The 23,522-nt window shown below is 42.6% G+C and overlaps 2 protein-coding genes and 1 non-coding gene across 4 annotated transcripts in view; 1 reads left to right on the top strand and 2 right to left on the bottom strand.

Annotated features, from left to right (window-relative positions):
• Positions 1 to 2,553: 2,553 nt before the first annotated feature.
• Positions 2,554 to 8,798, top strand: LOC147795939 (uncharacterized). 2 transcript variants are annotated; one of them, XM_087129874.1, is made up of 8 exons: positions 2,554 to 3,112; positions 3,440 to 3,779; positions 3,923 to 4,125; positions 4,486 to 4,615; positions 4,813 to 4,944; positions 5,069 to 5,242; positions 7,258 to 7,537; positions 8,073 to 8,798. In XM_087129874.1, the coding sequence occupies exons 1-8, from the start codon at positions 3,036 to 3,038 to the stop codon at positions 8,168 to 8,170; spliced, it is 1,434 nt and encodes a 477-aa protein (XP_086986000.1). In that variant the 5' UTR covers positions 2,554 to 3,035; the 3' UTR covers positions 8,171 to 8,798. The 2 variants fall into 2 exon arrangements, with proteins under 2 accessions (XP_086986000.1, XP_086985999.1); XM_087129873.1 differs by having other exon boundaries at positions 5,066 to 5,242.
• Trnag-gcc (transfer RNA glycine (anticodon GCC)) lies at positions 5,586 to 5,656 on the bottom strand. Its single transcript has one exon. It is a non-coding gene; the product is annotated as a tRNA-Gly (tRNA).
• Positions 8,799 to 9,107: 309 nt separating the features above from the next.
• LOC110978671 (Golgi-specific brefeldin A-resistance guanine nucleotide exchange factor 1-like) overlaps positions 9,108 to 23,522 on the bottom strand; it is a 29,719-nt gene continuing 15,304 nt past the window's right edge. The window contains exons 20-32 of the mRNA XM_087129872.1: positions 23,101 to 23,221; positions 22,202 to 22,389; positions 21,004 to 21,157; positions 20,196 to 20,427; positions 19,301 to 19,455; positions 16,364 to 16,601; positions 15,785 to 15,984; positions 15,249 to 15,396; positions 14,198 to 14,430; positions 13,639 to 13,752; positions 13,032 to 13,212; positions 12,699 to 12,806; positions 9,108 to 12,553 (exon numbers count right to left, since the gene is read on the bottom strand). Of these exons, the coding sequence (XP_086985998.1) occupies positions 12,249 to 12,553; positions 12,699 to 12,806; positions 13,032 to 13,212; positions 13,639 to 13,752; positions 14,198 to 14,430; positions 15,249 to 15,396; positions 15,785 to 15,984; positions 16,364 to 16,601; positions 19,301 to 19,455; positions 20,196 to 20,427; positions 21,004 to 21,157; positions 22,202 to 22,389; positions 23,101 to 23,221 (2,377 nt within the window). The 3' untranslated portion in view covers positions 9,108 to 12,248. The remainder of the gene's footprint in view (positions 12,554 to 12,698; positions 12,807 to 13,031; positions 13,213 to 13,638; positions 13,753 to 14,197; positions 14,431 to 15,248; positions 15,397 to 15,784; positions 15,985 to 16,363; positions 16,602 to 19,300; positions 19,456 to 20,195; positions 20,428 to 21,003; positions 21,158 to 22,201; positions 22,390 to 23,100; positions 23,222 to 23,522) is intronic.

Here is a 23,522-nt window from a genome sequence, read left to right as displayed (position 1 = left end):
CAATAAGCCTTTTGCGAGTTAAATTTTAATAGAATTTGGTACACTGAGTTCTTTTAAATTCACGTGAACATAACAATTGGAATTCTCCATACTAAAGCCACTGTTGCTATACCTTCTGATTCGGGACAAGCTTTTCCTTAGTTACGTAAGAGACGCCTTGCAACAATACACTCTTCTCAATGGAAAAGAAGGGCACAAAGGAACCAGTCCATTCCAGAGATGGTGGTCGCGAAGCAAAAGCTTGACCCAAATCACGAGGAATAGCAACAGTGTCTTTAGTCTGGGGAATTCAAATTGTTATGTCTATGTGCAATCAGATAACTCAGTATACCAGGTTTTATTCAAATTTAACTCGTAAATGGCTTAGGCCGTATTCCAGTACTCAATTCGGCTCTGCCTCAGGCTTCAACTATTTTTTCACTAGCTGACTTTGAAGCTGTAAGCGCAGTAATCAGTCTAATAGTGCCACAGAACATCAAATAAGATGCGAGAAAGCCAAAAATTACAGTAATGCAATGTAATTCAAACGCTTCAGGCCCACAATCGGGGATTGGTTTTGGGAACGACGCCTGAGACGGAGAAGAAGTTAAGTATTGGAAAACGGCCTTATTGAGACACTTATGTTGCAACTCTCTAGACAGCTCTGAATTGCTGCTACGGACAGCGCCACCAAAAGTCTGATGGTTTCCAGTCCTCCACCCACAACCATGTCTCCCAGCCCCAACCCATTCCCCACAGGCTTTTCGAAATTTTCATCGTACTGTAATACAATGAGGCCATAATCTTGGCAATAGAAAAACACAAATACGTGCAAAGGATTCGCCGTCACAACGTCATCGCAAAAAGAGATACCAATCATGACAGACGTCTTGTCAACAAAGACGTTTCTGTAAAAAGGAAACCATGCAATTTTTATACATGTATTTAAACTTGAGAACAGAAAACCTATGTATGTCGAGCGCTGTCCGATTCCTGGTCCACTTCTGGCTTCGAACTCTAAACACCTGGCACATTTGAACTGTTATATGATTATACCCCCATCTCTCCAATATACCTGTCGGGACACATTAATCCCTGCCGATTAAAGAGTCTGTTGGAAGTTGTTCAGATATTCAGATGTTGGGATCCTCTGACACTGGCGTATCCAGGTTTTGAGTTTGGGGAGCTAAGTGGGATTTTTTTAAACCAATGTTCATTTTTATCCATGAAAAGAGATGTCCCTCGGAAAGGTGGAAGTAGCGTTTCGAAAGTTTGGCTCTTTCAAGTGCTGAAAAAAATTGCCCGTGTGTCTTGGGGAGGGACAGCTCCACCCCCCTCTCCCACTGGATACGCCACTGCCCAAACACTGTCTTTGACAATGTTTTTCTGGGAAGAAATCCCATACACAGTATAACTTGAGTAATGATTTCATTTCACTCTTAACCAAGCTATTTGGAGCTGGCTCGCCTGAGGCATCAACATGGTGAAGTTAACCACCCGTATTTGCACCCAAACATCCATGCACGTACAATAGTGTCACCGACTTTTCGAATTACCAGCTGGGGAACATTCCACCCTATCAACCCCAAACAACAGTGCCCAGCCCATCACTCTCACTAGTTATTGTTTACGGTGCTGGTGTTTTTATAACAAGGCCGTACATTGCACCACGTACATGTACAGTGTACATGTTCTTCCATTCTATAAGCTGGCACAGCTGTCACCTTTCCCACTGTATCTGCGGGAAATAAAGCGGAATTGTTTCGTGTTGTCTACTCTTTGAAGTTCGGTCGATTGTGCGCTGTGCAAGATCGATTGTATCGCGAAAAAACGTGCTTAATCACTAACTACTGTATTCAAGTACACTTTAACGTTGTGGTTTCTCCTTATGACGTGGCATAATATGTCGGATTTGGAGAAAAGCAACGCAATGGCACCTTCCAAGTTGGAACACTGATATCTAAAATTTCAAGCTGCACCAATTTCTAATATATTCAGAGAATTGACGCCTGCAAACATTTCAGACTGAAGCTTTCGCCCAAGATGACATCGGAATTTAGTGATGCCATCTCTGAATATTTTGCGCAATATAAAAACCCAATAGGACCCTCTAAAAAGGGACCTTTGAAATTTGCCTAGAATGAAAAGTATAGAATTACACCAAAAGTTGTAATGTAGGAAAAAATACTTGGAATCTTGGAGTCCGTTAAGTTTGTGTGAGAGTATCTGCGACCTTCAAAACACCGGACGCCAGGCTACCAAATTGGCACTTAACACATGACCATGAATACACACTGTGAATGTTAAATACAGAAGATATTACCAGCTAATTTCTTCATTGTCAAGCTGGTCTAGAATATTTGGTTCTCAAATTCATGTAGTGTCCTGCAATGAAACTTTCCGCATTGTTCTTTGTCGGCCGCCCTGCCACCTTTCCTGGTTTCAATTCGATCGTTTTTGCACTGTTCCTCGGCAGTCAAGTGGTAATCGATTCCGCATCGACATCCGGAAACAACACAAGTGGTTTATACCGCTAGTCTGCTCGGATCAATTTTCGACTTTCCTGCTGTTTGAAAACAATAAATTACACTGCCCATCAGCTCCGTGACTTTTGGCCACACTTTGACTTAGGTCGAGTCCAAGATTACTTGTATAATATACGAACAAGAACGCACTAATCAATGGTGCAGGGATCGATATATGTTCTTGTGATTATCCATGTTGGCAAACTTTAAATCAAAATTTGTTTGAAGGTATGTGTCTTTTCACGTCCAAAAGTTGTTCTCCAGGGCACCCTTTGTTGCACGCCTAGGTCTGCTTCAAAATGATATAACCGAATAATCACGGCGCTAGGGATGCATCGGAGTTTGGCACTGACCACCCGAACTGGTACACGGTACCAATGATGAAGTTTGCGTGGAAATGTTTCAATCGAAAACCGTATACTATCAAAACTGAAAATACTGTTTGAATAGAGAGGTCCAAATACCTGCACTGCACTGGCGAGCTTTGGAAAACTTGGATCTTTGAGGTTCATCTTTGGGACTTGAGGCGGCATGGAGTCCATCTTGATAGAGAGTGCTGAGATCCTTCGAAAGTTCACGGCGTCGTGGAACTACATCCTGGGTTCGAGGTGAGATGGAATCAGGCAGATGATTGACTGAGAACAAAGAGATACATGAATCATTTGATAGGCTGACGTATATTTGCAAACATGGAAACGAGAAAAAAGTTATAAGATTCACTCGTAATTTCTTTCTTGGAATGACGAGTTTAGAATGCTAATGATACTGTGAACGATTTTTCTGAAATGTCGAGAATCAACATAGGCCTATGTACGTCTAGAAGCCTTGGTTTGCAAAATGTTTTAAGAAAGAAATGTGACTTCTGAGTCAGATTTTTTTCCAATGTGTTTCCAACCTATCTTTATTCAACTTGCACTATTCAACTTGCACTACAGCTACAAGTTAAGACGCGAAAGGTCCCTCGGGGATTTTCGAAGGAATGAAGATATCACGTTCGGCGCGAGGGAAGACGTCTCCCCGATAACCGAGCAAGACGAATTTTATTATTCGCACGACAAAGACCTTGCAAAATCTGCTCGGGACTACGAACAAGAGTGTCAGCGGAGAAAATCTGATGTTAGACACGATGCGTCTACAACACAGCCTGAGACCACGAAGACTGCTTGTGGAGAAAAGAGGAAGAAAAGGCAAAAATCTTGTGTGTATTATGGCGAGATGTCTGGTTGCAATCTAACGATGGATGTGATTGGATGTCTTCCTGACAACATTCAACAGGTTTGCATACGCTCAATTAATAACATCAACACGGATGACCTGTTACTGGTTCATGGAAGGTTCATTCCATGTGTATTAATCTTCGCAAATGTTGCCATTTTCTAGCTGGTTTTTAATACTTAAATTTTCAATCTCATTTGCAGGCCATAAAGAGTTTCTCTATCAAAAAGGAAACCGAACATCTTACTTTGTCGTTTCCATTTATGACGGAGATCTTGAGGAAAACATGTTCCCTTGGGAACGGCGCAGCAGGTCGTTATGTGACACCCATGATTCTCTGCAACCACAGCTTGAAACTGACCAATTATCACCAGGCAATAGTGACCCTCGCTCCCGATTATCAGAGGTGAAGATTGTTTTCCAACGTATGCAGCTAGTGGGCCTGTCGTTTCGGCAGTGGCGCCATGGCTTGACTGGGGTAGAACTTTTGGGGCACTTGGGTATACATGCATCACTCATTTTGCACGAGGCCCTGAAAGCATTACACGGGAACTGCGGGTTGTATAATTTTTGTTAATATCTAAATTTCAAACGGGGACACCTTTCAAGCATCTGCTGGGGGAGGGGGAGTTACATACCCCTGTTGCCTAAAGCCTACCACACGCCACTGCTTGCTGGTGTTACCGTTGTTTTCTGTACCGTACTATCATTTGTATCAGTGTTGCATGTATGCATTCAACATTCTTCACTTCCACGTTTTACCCAGGTCAACTCTTTGTGTGGTTCAGTTTACCATCTGTCGCAGTTATACCAGAGAAGGACTACATCAACACTACACTCAGCTACTCTCCTCAGTGTTGAAGGATTTCACAAAGATGCGGTGCTTTCGTTTTCCCGTGGGTTAAAATGAATCCTATACGTTGTTTCCCTTTTTGGCTACACCCTCCATTTAAAACTGTTCATATCCGTCGTTTTAATTTATACAAACAATATAAAATAATGCAAAATTGCCACAACAATATTCGACATCGCGGAATTATATTTGTCGAATCTTTTTCATTTTCCTTTCATATACCTACCTATCATTAAGCAGCAGTTAGTGGTTCTAGACGACACAGATCCAATGATGATAGGATCTCTGTGCGCCAAGATAAAAACCTCACTGTGCCCTCCGATAACTGGGGAGAACAGTAACTGCTACGCCCACCGGATGCATGAAACTTCGGTAAGTCTTTTTTTGCTGTACCTGACTGAAACCGACGGGCAAAAAGAGATGTAGCTATTTTTTCCTGAATAAAAAGCACTGGCAAACAGATAAATCGTTTTTTTTAACTTTCTGTTCACAGCAGAACGCCGAGTTCCTGGTGTCGGGACTTAACAGGGAAATCTTCAACCAAGCTGTTAATGAGACGTTGTATCTCCTTACAGACCAAGATCGAGACCGGTTTTTAGTATCGATTAAATATCTTCTTTCCGAGAAATGCCCGAGACAGGAGTTTAAGAAAACAGAAAAACTCCTTGGGGTAAGTATTATAACATCAAAATCCGTTTTGATGATCGCGAAAGTTCGATGTAGGCCTATAGATTTATAGTTAATTTTCCGAAAAAGGGCTGTAAGAGATGCATAATTTTCGGTCATATAAAGAACATTTTTTCAGACCCCCTCGAAAATGCTGATTAATAATAATTTATGAAACTCTAAATTCTGATGGCGACATCCAGCACCGTTGTTCGAATAGATCTGTTGCCACAGTTACAATATCAAAAATGAAATTAAAAAGAGTGAAATTTGTTCCCAAAAGAACACTCTTTAAGTGTTTTGTTCACTTTCGCTTCAAAATAGTTTTGAAAAAGAAAAATAATCATTGCACTGGCCGGGAATCGAACCCGGGCCTCCCGCGTGGCAGGCGAGAATTCTACCACTGAACCACCAGTGCTTCATACAAGAAGTGGAATCAATAATGTATATAAAGATTACATTTAAAGTCTCTGCCACAAATTTACCGTGTACAGTATAGTAACACGCTTAAAGCTAAACACAAGTAATTAGGTCAAAAATCTAACTTTGGAAGTTAAAAAGCCATTTCGGCGAAATTTTAATCTAATTAATCAGAACTATCGCACACGCGATTTCGTCTAGTCTAGTTTCTGACACATTAAGCTGAACACTAACTGATGGCTACGCGCGCGCCACACTAGTACGAGTTTGCGCGTGACGACAGTGAGCGCGCATTTACGGTTTCACCATGACCACCACCAGCGGTACGGTACGGTACCGCTAGTAGCAAAGATTGTATAGCGCCACGAAGCTGTGCGATCTTTAGCAAGTACTTAGTAGCGATAGCACGGTCGGGGTACAGATGGCGTACATGTTCATGTCATGATTGTATATGATGTACAAGTACGGACATGATGCTGAAAACTAAAACAATTCTCAGAATTTAAATTTAGGAGGAAAACTGAAGGTCTAATGTGGAGGTGGCTTCCTCCATTCCTCCATGCTTAATCCCTCTCGGCTTCTGACCTCATTGGTACCCTAGAAGTAGAGGCCTATGCAGCGCCTACCAAGTTCTGCTTATTAGTGCAACAAACTCCACAGTAGGATATTCACTAGGCCTGTGTTGGAAAATTCGCAGGCCTACTTTCAAAGACACAATTCTCAGGTTGGATTCCTCCTGACTAACGTCCGACCTAGAGCTCAGACTGGGCAGCTTGTGCTGACTGTGAAAATGGGCTAGGCTTGCTAGGGTCTATTTCTCCCATTTGAGTACCTCAAGCCTTCATTCTAATGACATGAATGAATTCAATTTGTGATTTCATTACGTAAGCAGACTTCAGAGTGCTGTGCTGAGGTTCATGGCCTGCGCCATGCTGTCATGTTTAGGTCCAAGGTACCCCCAGAAGTGTGGGGTCCAATGTCCTCCCCGCTCCTACAAACTGATGAGGTTCATTGGAATGGGGTGGACCTCACAGTTCTGGGGGTAGGTCCGAGGCTGAGCCTTGGCTTTAATTTGAGTGTTCTAGCTTTAAGGTGCAGATCTGTCACAACAATAGGTTTCTTTTCAGTCATGATTGTTTGGAGGGGAGGGGGCTCAGATCAAAATGTTAACATACACTGTATTTGGTTTTGAACTGAAATTGAATGGGACCAGACAGTCGCATCGTAGGCCTAACGTTAAGCCCCTAATGCAATTGTTACTTGCACGTTTTGACCATTTTGTCTTCTATCTAGACCCATAAATAGGGTCCAGTAGATATCGGTGGAGTGTACAGTACATTTACATATTCGTATAGCATATAGTACCCTGTTTATGATTGAATCTAGGTTCCCTCTGGCTATTCTTGCTGTAGTAAGCCTACATGGATGAATGGATGCAGAGGCCTGGCCTGAATCAAACGGGTGTTAGTTGGTCATTTTTGCTGAAACTGAACTGATGTTACTAGGGCCTACCAATGACTAAGATGATTCTTTCCGGTGTACTTTATTTGCACGATCATTGGTGTAACGTTATGCATGTGTTTGAATTTTTGTGAACAGGATCATGAACTGGTACCGTTCGCAATCAAAGACTTCTGGATGATATGGGGTCATGAGCTCATCAAGCCGTTGATCTTCCCAGTTGCAAAGGTGATATGGGATGACGAGGTTCAAGTTGAAGACAGTGCCAGCGGTTCGCTTTGCTGGAGGGCGCTCTTTAACCCGCTGAGGACGATAGACTCAGAGGGGGGTGGCAAGAACGAGAGGACGGGAGGAATGAAGGCGCTAATTCAAAGCATTGTGCGGAGACTAAGAGGGCAGGTCCCAGACGGTGACGTCGGTGAGTCAGTCATTCATGGTGTTCATAGTATTTTCTCCTGAGTTGATTCTCCTACGAATCGATTTCATTCAAAAGGCAAGTCAACTCAGGATGGGGTACTGTAAATCCACCCCCTCCCCAGTATAGCTAGGAATGAGTTGGGGGTGGGGGTGAAGTGCCAATTTCTTTCATAAGTAAGGATCCCCCCAAAGGTACATGGTATAGTAGGCCCCCCTACCAGTGAACCAGTTCAGTATTTGAACGGCGCATGCCAAAAGTAACCCAAAATGAAGCCTGCCGTAGGAACAGCAACTGATGCATGTAAGCTGCCATGTATTTGAAGTCTTATGCCAATTGTACGCTGGCATTGTTCTTCACTGACTATGGCTCCTATTGTGCAACTTAATTGCCCCCTGAAACACTAGGAAGCTATTCTAGTCAGTGTCCTTACATAGAGAAGCCCGTTATTCTTACGTCCTAAAATCTGATTTATTCCAATTTTGCGTAGCATCTGAGTTGTTAGAACATGAAAAGTGTTCTCTTTTTTTTGTCCCAGATATACAGGACCGCAGTTGCACTCCACACCTTTGTAGGGGAGTTTGTTTCCAGCAACCACTAACCAAATTTGCAAAACCAAGTTCTGTGCCATCTTAGCTGACAGCGTCATCTGATGTTGATGGATGGTTAGTGTTGCAAACAGCCTTACATTGTTCTCAAATGGTACGGTACCACCCACGCTAGTAAATTTCACACACGAATAATGTCTTTGTCCAGTAGGATTTTAACTTTCTGATTCAGATGCTTAAAAGCATGGTACCATCTTAATAGTATTCCCTGATTCTAGTTGCTGGAAACCTTTGTTACCAAGACTGGTCCTTCTAATAGAGATACTTACTTGATGTAAAAGCCTCGTGTACATTCAAGTTATTATCCTCCGATCTGGGACCCATTTGTACACGGTTGCTGTGTAGAAACCTCTTCCACTTTTCTAGATTTACATGAAATGCACAATTTGCCAGCAGATCAGACCAGAAACTACTACTGAAATGTTTTCTGTTCACTGCTGAGCCCAAGGTAAAGATTTCTTGATGGATTTGATTTAAAACAAAGACTTAGGATGATGGTTTGCTTTTTAAATCATGGTGTTTTTTTCAAGCAACGGAATGAGTTCCTGGTTTGATAAATAATCTGTTGAATTGGATTTCTGTTTTCTAAAGTGCCAGTGAAATGTGCAAATCATGATTTTTATATCATTGTAATAAAACAGTGCTTTTTAAATTAATGTGAGATTGTACAATGTGCTTTTTTCTACGTGGCCAGCTTTTCACGGAAAGACCTGCGTTGTAGAATTCTAATACCGAAGCATGGATCTGTATATACAGAAACAATGGACTCCAACACGTATGATGATGGAGGGTGATTTTTTTCTCGTATAGCAGTGATATCTGGTGTGGGCATGACCTGACAGATATTTTGGGAGAACTTTAAATAGTTTACAAGGATGTTGCTTGTAGCAAAGGTGAAATCCATGATGTAGCACTCATCTATGCAGGAAGATTTGCTTTATCACAAACACATCTTTTGCAAACTATTCTGACCACAGTATCCATTTTAATAACATGTCCAATCATAATGTAGTTTACATCAGATAATTACAGATATACAAGTGAACATTACCAATGTACAAGTACAATGATACCCATGCAGTGACCATAATAATTATATACACAAACATTTAAACACTTTGTTTCAAGCCCTCACCCTTCTGTGTGTTATTGGGAATCCTAAGCCTTTATCTATGAGCAGGGTACTACATCATGTTTCACTTTTAAATCAAAATATTCAATAATGGTGTCGCACTTGTAAAATGTGCGAAGTATTTTTCTTTCAAATTACATCTTAAAATATGTGTACTTTAAAATGTAACACTTGCTAAGGTTACACGCAGAGTATTAAAAAATAAATCAAAAGAACAAATATCAGACCAGCACTGAGTCCGGTGTCTCATTCCAGGATTGTTGGAAGAAAATTTCAGCTGTGAATCATGTGGACAAATTCAGCATCTGATCATTTTATTCAGTGTCTGAAATGGACGACATTCATCCAGGAATTCAAGCAATACGTACAGCTCTTTAGTAATTTTTAAAAAAAAAAGTCTGAATCCGAAACCTGCTCAGTGTGTTACCTCCCTTCTCTAAATACAAAGCTTTACTTCAATGCAAGCAAATTGGGCGGCTTACATGACATGCCTACGTGTCCCTAACTACAAACCAACCCAATTCAACCTCAACTTGCCAGAGGGCACACACATAATTTCAAACGCTAGTTAAAAAAATGCCTGATTTTTTTCTAACCACTTATTTTAAATCAACCGAGCTGGAAAGTGGTTTCTGATTTTTTTTCTAGGGTCAAAGATGTGCACAAATTTTTATACAAATAGTCTCACTCACTGAAGAAGTTCACAGCAGTGTAAGTGAACTGGGAGAAATATCCCCGTCTGATATCTTAGTGATCATTGAAATGATTTACCACTGCTAAATGGTCATCAACAATTCCTGGAAGCCCAATTGTCATGTGTGTATTCATGGAATCCATTTACCAATGTTATCTCTGAGAAAACTAGGGGCAACATCCGTGGGTCTGTTCCATCAATGCCCAGACTTTTTCACAGTATTCAGATCCTTCTTAATTTGTCTCAAAGGAAAATTGACAATTTGCGGGACAGAGCCAACATGCCCTATATACATTTACATTACCAATGAATAAATCAGTAAATCTTGATTTTCTTTACATAAATGCATTCAGTGTCATCAAATTGACGTAAATCGCTGTACCTGAGAGTGGCATTTTTTCCAGGAAGAGTGCAGGCGTTGTTTAAAACAGATAGGTCTCAACAAACTGTCCATCTGTGATGGCAACAAAAATGCGTGTCCAAATACTGTGCCAACATGTGACAGAATTGCTTGAAGCTCATTGAGACGATGCACAACACCAACTGACCAGTATTCAATGCTGAAGGCAAAATACACTGCCGAAAATGGTTGCCTAGTGTGGCACACAACCACAGAACATGGATTTAGCCCACAGCAAGAGCTGTATACCGGGCCCAAGAGTTTACTTTACTCCTGTCAAGAATCTAGAAACCAAGGGAATGCTACAAATGGCCTCTATGGTGGGACCGTGGAGGTCACTGTGCGGCCTATTCACTATAGACAGAAAGCATGCACTGGTTCTTATGTGTGTGGTGTAATGTACATACCACAAGCTTTCATCAGAATGGGCACAAATGCACTAAGCAGCAGCACTCGAGTTATCCCAGGTTCTCCCCAGAGCATGCGCACTAATATCTGGGAAATTGTTTTCCACTGAAGGAGGTCTCCCATGATTCATTTCTCTTCCACCTCAGCTGATTGGTCTGTTGTAGTACAGGACAAAAAGATGACCCTATGACTCTTGCTTTACCGTACCTTTCAACACACCTCATAATTTGTCTGTACATCAATGTTGTCATAAAAACCACAAGCTATAGTGGATAAACAGTTTGACTTATCCACTTTTTGGGTTAATCTCAAATGATAGTTACAGCACTGGTCTTGATTTTTTTTAGCAATTGAAAATAAGACCTAAGTTTCAAATAAACCTGAAAGGCTGAACACGATGATGACTTTCGTGCACATTTAACAAGATTAATTAAAAAATACTGTTTCTCGTAACATTGAATTCATTGCAAGTGACTTAACGTTTCTGCAGCTTTTGTTTTTGTCTAAAAGAACTATGAAATATTTAACACATTTTCACCAACATCAGTTTTTCTCACGGGCGTCACTCAATTTGTCTAGTGAACAAAGTTGGCAAAACAACAGCATCACACTCACAGCTTCATCTCTAGCTAAATTAACGATTCTCATGTAAAACAATGCGTAACGTCTAAAATCACAGATGTTAAGAATTCAACATTGCACAAGTGTTAACACCAATTACTCTAACATATGCAGAAAGAAAAGGAAAATTGTGAGTAACCAACTTTGGTTTCCTAAAGCAGTGTATGATCATAAAACAAATCCTTCAAATTTTTCCACAATTTATATGGATCTGGTACTGCTGTTTTTGTAAGGGTAAAATGAACCTTTTTGTTACATTCCCCAAAAGTGTGAAGTAATTTCTTTTTCGATCACCTTTTTATGTTACAGGTTTTAGTTCAATTTATTTTTAGATTTAATGCTTTCTCTGTTCTTTCAAGGATGAAGATCTATCTATATACAGTTATCCGTGAACTGACAAGGTATTAGTTTATATGTAAAGCCAGAGATTAAAACGAATGTAATCAGATCGTAAAAGATGTTAATTATTGCTAACGACTAAAGGAGTTCCTTGATGTTTCAAATAATTTTAACAGATTTGCCCACTTGTTGACTGCACTGGTCCTCAAATCTTTTTCAATCTCTGACCGCTATCAAATCATAATATTTTTATATGTCACCCAGTGTCATTAGAGTGAAATGTTTTTACTAAAGTGAGGAATCAATTCAGGTAAGGCACAGCGAAGTGAACCTGCTCCTTGCTTCAAGAAACGATAGTTTGTGTTCGTCCTACTTGTGCTTTATTTGACTGATGTATTACAACATAGCTGCACCCTTGCCATGGGGTGTGACTGATGAAATCTTACACAATGGTTGAAAACAATTGGGAAAGAGGTCTTGAGTGAGTTTGCCGCTCGGTCGTTGGCCAATATCTAAGAGCTTCCCGTTGTGGAGGATTCGGGCTGCGGGAGTATGGGCGCGACGATGGGGATAGGCGAGCCTTTCAGGATGGCCGGATTAAGGAGGAACGGCACGGAACTGCCCGGCTTGGCCTCTTGGGCCCCAGGAAGGGGGGCCAGGTAGGGCAGGGGCGGCTGCAGGATGATGTTGGGCTGGCTGGTGACTGGGTTGGTCTCAATGGTGCTGGGTGTGGTTGTAGGCGTGGCTGCTGTTCCTGCAGTGGGCAGGGCATCTTTTGTGGGGGTGGCATCCTGTGTTGAAGGTTTTGGGCTTGCTTCTATGACAACAAAAAGGTAATGATGATGTCACAGCTTTACTGGAAGAAAAAAACACTGCTGGTGATAAAAAGTGATTCTTATATCCATCCACAAAGATTGAAGTTCTAAAGCAAATTGTGATATTACTTTTCCCTGTTGACCTACCTTCTGGTTTTGCACTGACAGTAACTTGCTCCTCTTCAATTGGACTGCCATCTCTAACGATGTCATCTGGTGTAGGGGCCATGCTTGGTGCCGGCTCTTTGCTCACAACTAGACAAGGAATTGACAGGAAATACACCCAGATAATAAATACACTGGAAGAGAATGAACCCTGTAACAAACATTGCGCTGTAGACCAATCTTGCAGTCGCAACATGGCTGCACCAAAACGTTGAGGCTAAAAACTGCTATCTTCAACAAATGGCTAACGCGCGTGGTTGGATGTATAGCACAGCCAACAGCCAACGCCTCACTGATGGCCTGGACCGAACCTACCTGGCTCGTGGGGCTTGAAGACTTCATTCTTGAGGCCTGGCAAGAAGCAGTCAATACGCTCCCAGGTGAAGACCCAGAGCTGGCAGTTCTGGCCTCGCTCTGAGCCGGCCGCATCTTGGAAGACGCCTGCCGTATCCATGACCAACAGCATGTTCTTCAAGGATTCCGGGATGGCCTCATACTGTAAGTAAACAAGGAAAGAGCAAACAAATCAACAGTTAGCATTACACAGCCCAATGCAGACACAGCGTACTATCTGATGAGTTGCTGTGTAGAATACGCTCCTCAAACAAACTGGCTAAAAGCAAAAAACTACTGTTAAGTAACATTTACTTAACTTGCCTGAGAGAGTGTTGAGAATGAAATGACCTGTATTGAGCTGCAATTTTCCCCCACGAAATGTTATTTAAAAAGATTAGATTACCCTATAAGGCCTCTAAAACTTTACATAGATCACAACAAACATTTAGCATAAGGCTCCGTTGCATACCAGTCTGCCATTACAGATTGCTTACAGAAAATTTTAACTGCTATTAAGCTGGATAAAAACACTTGAGTACAATAATTCTTGCAATATAGAATGCAACATTAAAGCGGTTTAGCTTACAAGTAGGTCACTCTTGTCAGCATGCATGTACTTGTCCATGAAATCCAGGATGGTGAGCCACAGTGCCGTGAATGTAGACAGCGATAGAAGGGGTGTCAAATGCTGTAAGAATACCTGTGGGGGTTGTTGGGGAGAGCACAAGTTTCGATCATCCTCACTGAAATTTGTGTGTTGATTTTGTCCACTTAAGCTTTATGCATTAATGAGGCAAGTCCGACTGGCCTTGTTGCTAAATACACCTGCACAGAGAACGCAGCACCTATTCCTGCATACGTGGAGGCAGTTTTGCAAATATCGGCTTCCTCTTGTCTCAGGCTCCACCTCCCACACTAAAATCTCTTGTCGGTACACAACATTTGAACAAAATAAAATAATTCCATTACTGGGTCGACTCCATACCTGTTGAGGTTCCTAGAGCAAATGCCGACGTTTTTGGAGCAAAAACTCAAACAAAAATTTAAAAGAGCAAGATATGAAGAGACATAGCCAAAAATTTGAACCCCTCTCCCAACACCACTGATGTCGGTGATACTGGGTACAGCACCTCAGACCCACTCACCTTGCACAGCAGGGTGGCAGCCCTCATGCGTGTCTCCTCCAGCCCCACTGGGTCCTGAGGGTGGATCTGGTCCAGCAGCTTGGCGAGCAACGGGAACAGGACCTTGTTGAAGCAGGATTCCCACTCTACAGCCGACAGCGTCTGCAGGTCATGCACAAGCAGAGCCCGCTGCAGGTAGGTCAGGGCCTGCATGCGTACCTGGCGTCGTATGTCGCAGCACAGCCGGGCGATGCCTGCCAGTGAGAGAGGAGGAGGTCTTCACATTAAGTTCTATCACTTTGGATCGGCGCGCAGGAAAACTTTGCTGAGCAGAAAACTCCCATTGGCAAATTTATGTGATGTGTTAAGAACCAGTCACAGGAATAACGACATGCCATTCAGGCTAGCAACCTGTTCTTTTCCCATGCTTTCGACAGAATTCTGCCATTTCAACTAAATGACCCAATCCTATGAAATGTACTGACGGACTGGTACCTCTCTGCTTTTTGCTTTTTATAAAACAGCACAGTATATTGCTAACAAGGATGCTAGTTTCCCATTTCTTCATTTCCATAATTCAATTTCCTTGGATCATCATTCACACTGTTCTGTTTCTAAGCAGGCATTCTCTGTTAGCTTGAAGAATGAATGCAGACAGCAATGGATTGAACCAACTTGCTCAAACTAATGTCTACTGCTGAAGGACATGCACAAAAATATCCTTTCGAGGCTGCAGTTGCTGAGAACACTGTCCATGAACCTTACATCCCTGGCATGGAATAACTGCAATTGTGTCTTAATATTGCATGCAAACAGGAGCAAAAGAATCCATTTCCAGACTGTTTCATGGTGATGTCTCAACAGTCTGGGAGTAATTGCACTCAGCTCTTGGGATTTAGCCAAAGTATACCTTCCTAGAACTGACTTTCAAACATACATGAATGATAAACACACATGAACAGGCTGGAATTGGATGGCCCTTCCCTTGCACGCAATATAAAGCTGCAAAAATGCCCCGCTCTGACGTGAACAACGACCCCATTATGTGACTGTAAGCAATCAAGACAACAACCTTGTAGTAGCGGGCACCAGCATTTGACCCACAATGCACTTGCTCCTGCGTCAATCGTCATCTGTGATCCCCCTTTCTTCTCTTCCTCGGCCCAGGAACTGAAGATGGATGCTGCCCTCGTGTGGAGGGTGTGCATCAGGTCCAGTAACTAATAACAAAAAGATTAAAAAATTTCTTCCAAATTCAACATCTATTTTTACCATTATTATCTTTGATTTCAGCAACAAATTCCTCCCAACATGCAACCAATCATAGCCTTCACTGCTTGGACCCTCCATTCCCTATCCCATAATGTTGCATGAGTAATGCCTTCATAATACATCAACCAATCAAAAGCTCAAGTCTGTTTAAATCTAACCAATCTCCAAACCAGCATTAAAAGTGAATGACACCACTTTAAGAGATTCCACCAATCAGAATTTGCATTCACTTTGAATCAGCTAATCCAGATTCTGCATTGAAACTGAGGGATCCCTGCCATTATCGCTCAACCAATCAGTACCCAGTTTCTTTTTTTGAATCAGCCAATGACCCACCTGTACAGACAACGAGTGATAGCCTCCAGGAGGTCCATCATCTTCCCCATCGTCTGCCCCGTCTGCCATCTGCGAGATCTTTTCGGGTACAGAGCTTATCTTGGGCATACCCTTTTTATTCCTCTGATTCCGTGACATTCGGGAGTTTTTCTTGTCTTTTGTCGGCTCAGGTTTCTTTTGTCGATCGTGTCTAAGTTTCCCTGTACACGCAAAACAATGTTTCCTTTAACTCATCACAAGAAACATCATCACATATCTTGGTCAACGATTTTGTCATGGGGGAGGAGGCTGACTTAATGTGTATTCAAGGCGTAAATTTCTTTTAAAACTCCAGTAAATACAAATATAGATTGATGAAAATGAGAACATTTGTAACATTGTTGGGAAGGTAGGGGTATGATTGGGATAATGTTGCTTGATTAACCTGCAATCTTGCACTCAACAATATTACCAAATTAAGATAATTCTTTTGATAGGAGGGGGGGTTTATGGCTACCATAGAGCAATCACAATTTGAACTATTGAACATTATCTGCTAAGAAAAGAACCCAAATCTACATAGGGTTGTGCAGCACCTACCCCCATTGACTGTGGCCTCCACAAAGCTCCTGATGGCATGGACGCAAGACTCAAAGTTGGCGGGTGTGACGTGGGCGGCGTCTCGCACCAGGAATGCCAATGACTCGCAGCACTTCATGAGGGCCTTGGTGTCATGGTGGCTCAGCGTCTGATCCAAGGCTATCTCAAACTGGTTCTGGGGCTTGGAAACGCCTTTGGAATGGTTGTGGGTGTGGCGGACTGTGCTGTCATTGTTCACCTGACAAAGAAAGAGCAGACATCATAGCATTCAAATTATCACCTGTTAAGAAGCTTTCAACATCATCCAGATTCAAAAACGGTACAGAGATGTTCTGCATAAAAACACAATCTGAGGACGTGACGCATCACATTCAATTAACGGAGGCTGAGCTTGACCATCAAACTGGGGATTATTGTGCAGTCTATATGTACACTTCAACCTTCAACATACACTGACAAGAAACTCAGCATATTTTGGAAAAGGCATAATCAATAAATCATAGTGTAATGACGCCTGTTAATCTTCAAGGATGGTTCCTCTGTCTGGTCAACCGCAGTTGATGGCTGATCTGTTAAAGTTGTTCATCATTTGAACAACTCACTGATCCACTGACATGTTGCTATCCATTGTGACACAATCCATGCTTTAAGCATTTCAGTTTTTCTCTTTGATGCAAACTTCTTTGACCAGTGCCATGAAAGTTCATGCTTATAAACAACCAGTGTTCTGACTTCATCAACCACTCTACTACTATCCACTAACGTTCCACCATCAACTACGCAGTAATTTACAGCTGTCCCATCTGGCCCCATGTTTTTTGCTTTACTTGATGCGATTTCTTGCTTTAATCAATTCAACTAATCCAATGAACTCCCAAAACATCAATGAACCCAATACCACAACCATTCGCCAGTGCCGCTTTGACTTCATCTATCACGGCTCTACTGCAGTCAAACCTGCCTTAACGACCACCTGTGCATAACATCCATCTGTGTATGAAGACCATTTCCAAATCCCCCATGTAAAAACTATAGTTTACATACTGTGTATAACGACCCACTGTACAACGCGACCAGCGACCGCCCCCTTTTTGCATCTGTCTGCACAGGCACTAAAGCCTGTACACAACGACCGCCAATCGAGACCCATAAAAAGGAGACCACTGAAAAGCACTTCCATCACAACTGCCGTTTGATTTTTGAGACCTTCATAAAGCCAAACAAACTACAGTACTTAAAAGGATTAGTGATTAATGCCGGGCTCACTTCCAGCCATGCTTCCAGGAACTTTTCAGTCTTAACCACTTCGGGCCGGGGCATTTTTCAACTTTGAGGATGCTGGGCCGGCATGACTTCATTTTTTCTGTTTTCAAAATCCTTCAACAATTCATCATTCCATTTAACAGTCGTTTATAGCCGCACGGAGTAATCTTCAGGCACTACTCTAAGTTGACAGGTGACCTTCATTGACGCCCGAATATTTCAGCCAGGCCTGCAGCCTTGTAAACAGAGCCCAGATTGTGCAGTGTTATACAACTGTCTTTTGTTCACGAACCTGGCTCAGTGCACTGCTGACCTCTTTTCAATAGGGGCCAGATTAGCATGCAGCGGTGCTGTGTGGCTCATCGCTGCGATGGTGGAGAGCTTTTGTCCCCGGTGGTAATCCGCTTGCTCTAAATACCCCAAACCCTGGTATACGGTTTCAAAATAACGCTGGATTATCACCACTTTTGAGAGTGAAAAATGGCGGTCATGCCCAGCAGCCTGCTCTTTTGTTTGGAGTACGGTCTTTTGTTACAGGGCCCTGTTTCCTTTGTCCGAGTTCGGAGACCCCGGCCACACATATAAACCATACGGCTCCGATTTCGGAGTCCCCGGCTGGTAGTGGTTAATCTTGGTTGTAAGTTGCATCCACAATAATGCTTTTGTTCGTTGGCCCAACCAAGTGCTTGGTCCGAGCCCCATGCAAGCACACACACAGCGCAACCACACGCGATCTTGAGCATTCGTGTATGCACATTATGCACGACCTGTGACCTTGGAATAGTCTCGTTCAAACAGAACGTTATTTAAAACTGCTCTGAAATTTTAATTTTCAAAGGTAGAATCGTGGATTTTGAAAGTATAAAGCTGCTTTAATACGTTTACAATTTTCTCTGCTGCATTTGAATTTTAAATTTGCCCAATAGAGTTCTACATTTAAGAACTCTGGGCTGACCTAACGACCTTAAAGTCTTGCAGGTTGTTGCTTTTGTCGCATATTGTGTTTACACAACTTTGCAGACATTACGTCTCTCTCCATATTGCTGGTTTTGAAAAGGAGAAAACATAGCTCTGAATCCTTCAAGATATGGATGTATGAAGAGAGGAAGATGAGGTGCTGAGCGATCGTTGAGTTCTTGGGCATGTGAGGCCATCGTGGCCAGCATGCAGTTGGCAACCGTTATGACCAAGATGGCGCTATTACGATTACAGCCACAATTCTTTTTCATCTCGCTAATCGTGAATGGACTAAATGTTTTTGTGGAAAATACTGCGGTTTACTTACTTTTTTACTGTTTTCTCAAGAAGTAGGAACTGTATGGAGCTGAAACTTTCACAGGTGACTTGAATTGTATCTTTCTTGAAAATTTTGCCTACCAATCAGGATTCCCTTGACAAAAACCAATCTATGATCCTACCTTTAACAAAGCGTTACATGAATAAAATAAAATTACTGCATAGGTTTTTGCAATAAGAAAATCCTTCAAAGCATTCACCTTTATTTGGGACAGATGTAAGAACAAAAAAATCATTAAATAAGGCAGGTTTGACTGACATTACTTTTATGAACATGAATCACTGCCTGTGGAGAGGGACCACCTGTCTATAAAGACCCACTTTTTCCATTTCCATTGATCTTTCTGGGCAGGTTTGACTGTATCTGCTAAGACTCACCATAATGACTCTGTCATCTGTCATGGTTGACACGTCGGGCTCACTGCTCGATCGGTGAGGCTGCCTGTGTTTGAAGAGTTCGCTGTCAGACGTGTAGCCTTGGTCTGAGGCACCACTAATACTGCCGGTTGACATCTCGCTATCTGACTGGGTGCCTACAGAACAAATGGAAAAAAAAAAACAAAGACCAGTTCAACAATTTGATGAAAGCACCATTTTTGTTATTGCTTATCAAATTGGCCTCTGTTCACTCAAATTCTGACAATAAGAATTATAAGGTTGAGAAATATTAAATAAATATCCAGTCAAACACAGACGAGAAGAGCACTTTCAATACAAGGTCATGTAAATGCCAGATTTAAAAACTTTACACATCTACATAAAATTTCCAGTTTGTAATAAACTGATAATTTTTCAATGCAATTTTCTCTGTGATGACATATTGGTGGTTGTGGGTGAGAAATTGCTATTTTGATAGTTCCATTAAGGTTTTATAGAGGCTTTGTGTGGTAGCCATCATGCAGGGCAGTGCTTTTAATCCACAGGGTATACACAAAGGAGGTTCCCCTGTGGAACAAAAGAACTGCCCTACACGATGGCTACCATGCAACGCCTCTATATAGTAAGTTGAATCAACAGATCAACAGAAGAAAGATTTTCAGAATTCAGTTTCTTACATACATCTTCAACACATCCCTTTTTCATCTGAAAAAAAAACTCTGGAGCTTTTTCTCTGAATCATGTTATGTATGATCCAGAGAAATCCAAATGCAGGCACTGGCTGGATTTCTCAGTGACAGAGAAAATAACACGGATTGCTTTCTCCTACATTGTGTATCATTTCAGTCACTAACAATACTACTTTCCAGTGCGCATGCTACTGCGGTGTGCCCACCTGTGTCTGATATCTCCAGATTCCTCTTGCCGTCTACCATGTGGACGCTAGGGGGCACTGCCCCAGCCCCAACGCACTCCAGCAGAGCAAAGAGCGTATACCAGTCCTGGGAGGAGTGGATGTTGGCAGCGTTGGTGCGTAGCAGCTCGTGAAGGCCATAGGCCACCTGGCGACAGACGCGCTGCAGGACCGACTTCTTCATCAGCAGCAGCATTCGGAGAGATGTCAAGACCTGCAGGGGAAGAGAATTTGTGAACTTCAACAATTCAAACATATCCCAAAATTCTGGTCATCAATACAACTGGCGCTGGGTAAGGTAATGCACACTCGAATGAAATCTGCTATTTGTAGAGACAGAGGAAGAAAATGACTTGAGGTAGGTTCATACTGCATTCCTTAACCCTAACAGTCCTCAGTCCTCCAACAGGTGAAGGATTGAGGAGGGTTAGGTTTAAGAGAGATGACGACTATTATCACCCTCCCTCTTGATTTAAATCTTCTGATCCCTGGCATATCACATGACCCAGTTGCATATCACATGACCCAGTTGCATATCACATGACCCAGTTGCATATCACATGACCCAGTTGCATATCACATGACCCAGTTGCATATCACATGACCCAGTTGCATATCACATGACCCAGTTGCATATCACATGACCCAGTTGGTCACTGCTACAGAAACAAGACGCGACCTTCACTGCTCTGCATAAATGCATTTAACATTGTTATTATTTAATCTGGACATAATACAGAATCTTCTGTCTCAACTTTGGTCTGAGTTGGGCCTTCCCCCCCAGACTCACCTGAGCAGCAATGTCTTCCTTCCTCAGCAGGCGTATAGCAAGTCGTAGGATGCCCACCACGGCCCTCTCAACCAGCTGGCTGTACTCTGATTGCGACACAATCAGACTGTAGAGATGATCACAGATGCCCTGCCACAGGGTACCGACCCGATCCCTGCCAGACCAATAACAGAACACAGTGGTACTTATACAAATCGCAGAGGACAAGCAGGAAATGCCTTTTTGGTGAGCTCACATGAGTGTGTAAACGCCTTCAATCATGGACCTATAACAATAGGGGACAATAGGGTCCACAGTTGCCGAAGAGTCCGCGGTTGGAAAACGTGTACAAAACAGGTCTTCCGAAAAAGTTAAAGTACGAACAAAAGAGGAACAATTGGGAGTCCAGGATTGAAGGCATTTACACACTTGTGTGAGTGAGCGAAAGACTCACTGCATACACACAATGGTGCACACAGGAGAACAGTGCAAGCATATGACCAATTTCCAAACTGAATGTACATGTCATATACTGAGTGCAAACTTGTGGCATCTCTCCGCTGGAGCCCTGGTGCACTACTAAAGTGGTGCTCAATGTCTAACAGTAACAGCGAGTCTGTACTAACACGCAAAAATAAACGAAATGAAATTTTAAATTTTGGAAGATGCAACAACTCCCCCCCTTACAATGCAACTTTTCAAAAAGCTATCCTTTTAAATGTGAACACTTCCAAACATGGTGCACTGCCAAGACTATCAGAGACAATTAAGTTCTTCTAACACAATGGGAATAGTTGATAGCACTGTTATTATCATTATTTATTTCTGGTAATGACACCAAGGATTCCTCAAAAGTGCCCTAGGCACTGTAGCTTGTGAACCTGAAGAAACCTGTAAAGACAATGAGAAGCAGTTATAGTTTTAGAGGTGGGAGGAAAGACCCAGGGGAATATTCTGGGTAACACCCACGGAATCAGGTAGGGACTAAAAATGCAATCCACATGTGGACCGAGCTAGGAATCGAACCCGGACTGCAGAGGTGGAAGGTGAGGAAAGAACCACAACACCAACCCGACTGTTCCAATATCAGTCCCTTTTGCACAAGGAATCGATTTGGTTTTAAGAGTGAACGGCAGTCTTAAGAGAGAAAAAAAGCAGCAAACCAACCAGGAACTAAGTAATTCGATGGAGTGTAGGTGTGAGAGTTAACATCTTGTACCTGTTTTCCAAGACAACCCTGATGAGGAGCTCAAAGTTGAAGACTGCCGCCTCCTCCTCGTACTGCATCCCCAGGGAGTCGGCCGCCTGAGGTCCCTGGGAGGCAAAGGTCAGGGCCTTCATCAGCTCCTGCAGTGACTCCTGACGCAGGAACTTGCTCTCCGTGATCAGGTGCTCCGGGTGACAATCCTGGCGGGGGGAGGGTCAAGTGGGGAAAGTCAGACTCATGTCAAGTCTAGGAGAGTGTGTTAGGAAAAATCAGCAAAACGTCAAACGTGCAGCCTTGTCCGAAACAGGCATTGTTTGTCAACGGCTGAAACTATTTACTGTATGACGCCATGGGAAAAATTACACAGCCAAGGTCAGAAAACACTCGATTCGGACGCAACCTACCTTTCCAATTGGTGTCAAAATTTGAGGACCTCGATGACCCCGATGGGCACGCAAAATCTTCAAACATATGCCCACAAAAACAGTCAATATAATGTACCCTTCATTCAGAAGTCAGCAGCAAGAACATTGCTCATTGTGACACTGATAAATACCCTCAGAAGTGACCACCGTGTTCTTTTTTGCACTACTCTGTTGATGCCAAGCGGCTGGAAATTTTCAACGGCCACCTTCCTGACTTCCCCACCAATGTGCAGCAACCCCAGGCGGCACATCATCTTCAACTTGCAAAGGGGCATTAAGGCTCTTGGAAAGTAATCATTCCTGGGTTTAAACCATCCATAATTCTGTGTAATTCCCAGACCTCAACATGGATTTAATGGATCTTATAGGGTTAGGGTTAACCACAAGATCCAAATGATATTTGCCCTTTGTGCCTTCACTAAATATTTGCTCCCACAGCAGGTCAACATATGGTATGGTGGTTACACCTGGTTCTTAACGACTGACCTCTATACAGCTCCTGGCTTGCTCAATGGCCTCTTTATCTTCATTGGTAGGGCCTTTCTGAGTAGATGTCTCAGCAGTTGTGAAGTAGGAGTAGAATGAGCCAAGTAAGGACGAATCAGACCTGAGCATAGAGAAAGCAAGAAACATAAACAACTTACTGACTCTGCACACCAAGTTAAAATGGTTCTAGAGCCTGCGATGTTACATCTTACTATGTTTAACCTGATTGGCTGCATATCCTAAGAAGGAAACCCTGGCCCTTGGATCCATAGTCTTGGACCTCAAAGGTGTCAAATGAGGAGAGGCAATGTGGAATTCAGCATCAAGCAGACCTTAAGACAAAAACGGTTCTAAGTCTGAAGGGGTTGAGACATCCTTGGATGACTAACTTGACTAGCTGCATCCCCTCTCCAATGAGGTAG

This window comes from Acanthaster planci, linkage group LG19 (genome assembly GCF_054643075.1).
Source record: "Acanthaster planci isolate LZ-2023a linkage group LG19, COTS_SCS, whole genome shotgun sequence".
Classification (NCBI taxonomy): domain Eukaryota; kingdom Metazoa; phylum Echinodermata; class Asteroidea; order Valvatida; family Acanthasteridae; genus Acanthaster; species Acanthaster planci.
Note: the sequence above shows the minus strand (reverse complement) of the source record. Positions and strands in the feature narration are given on the sequence as shown.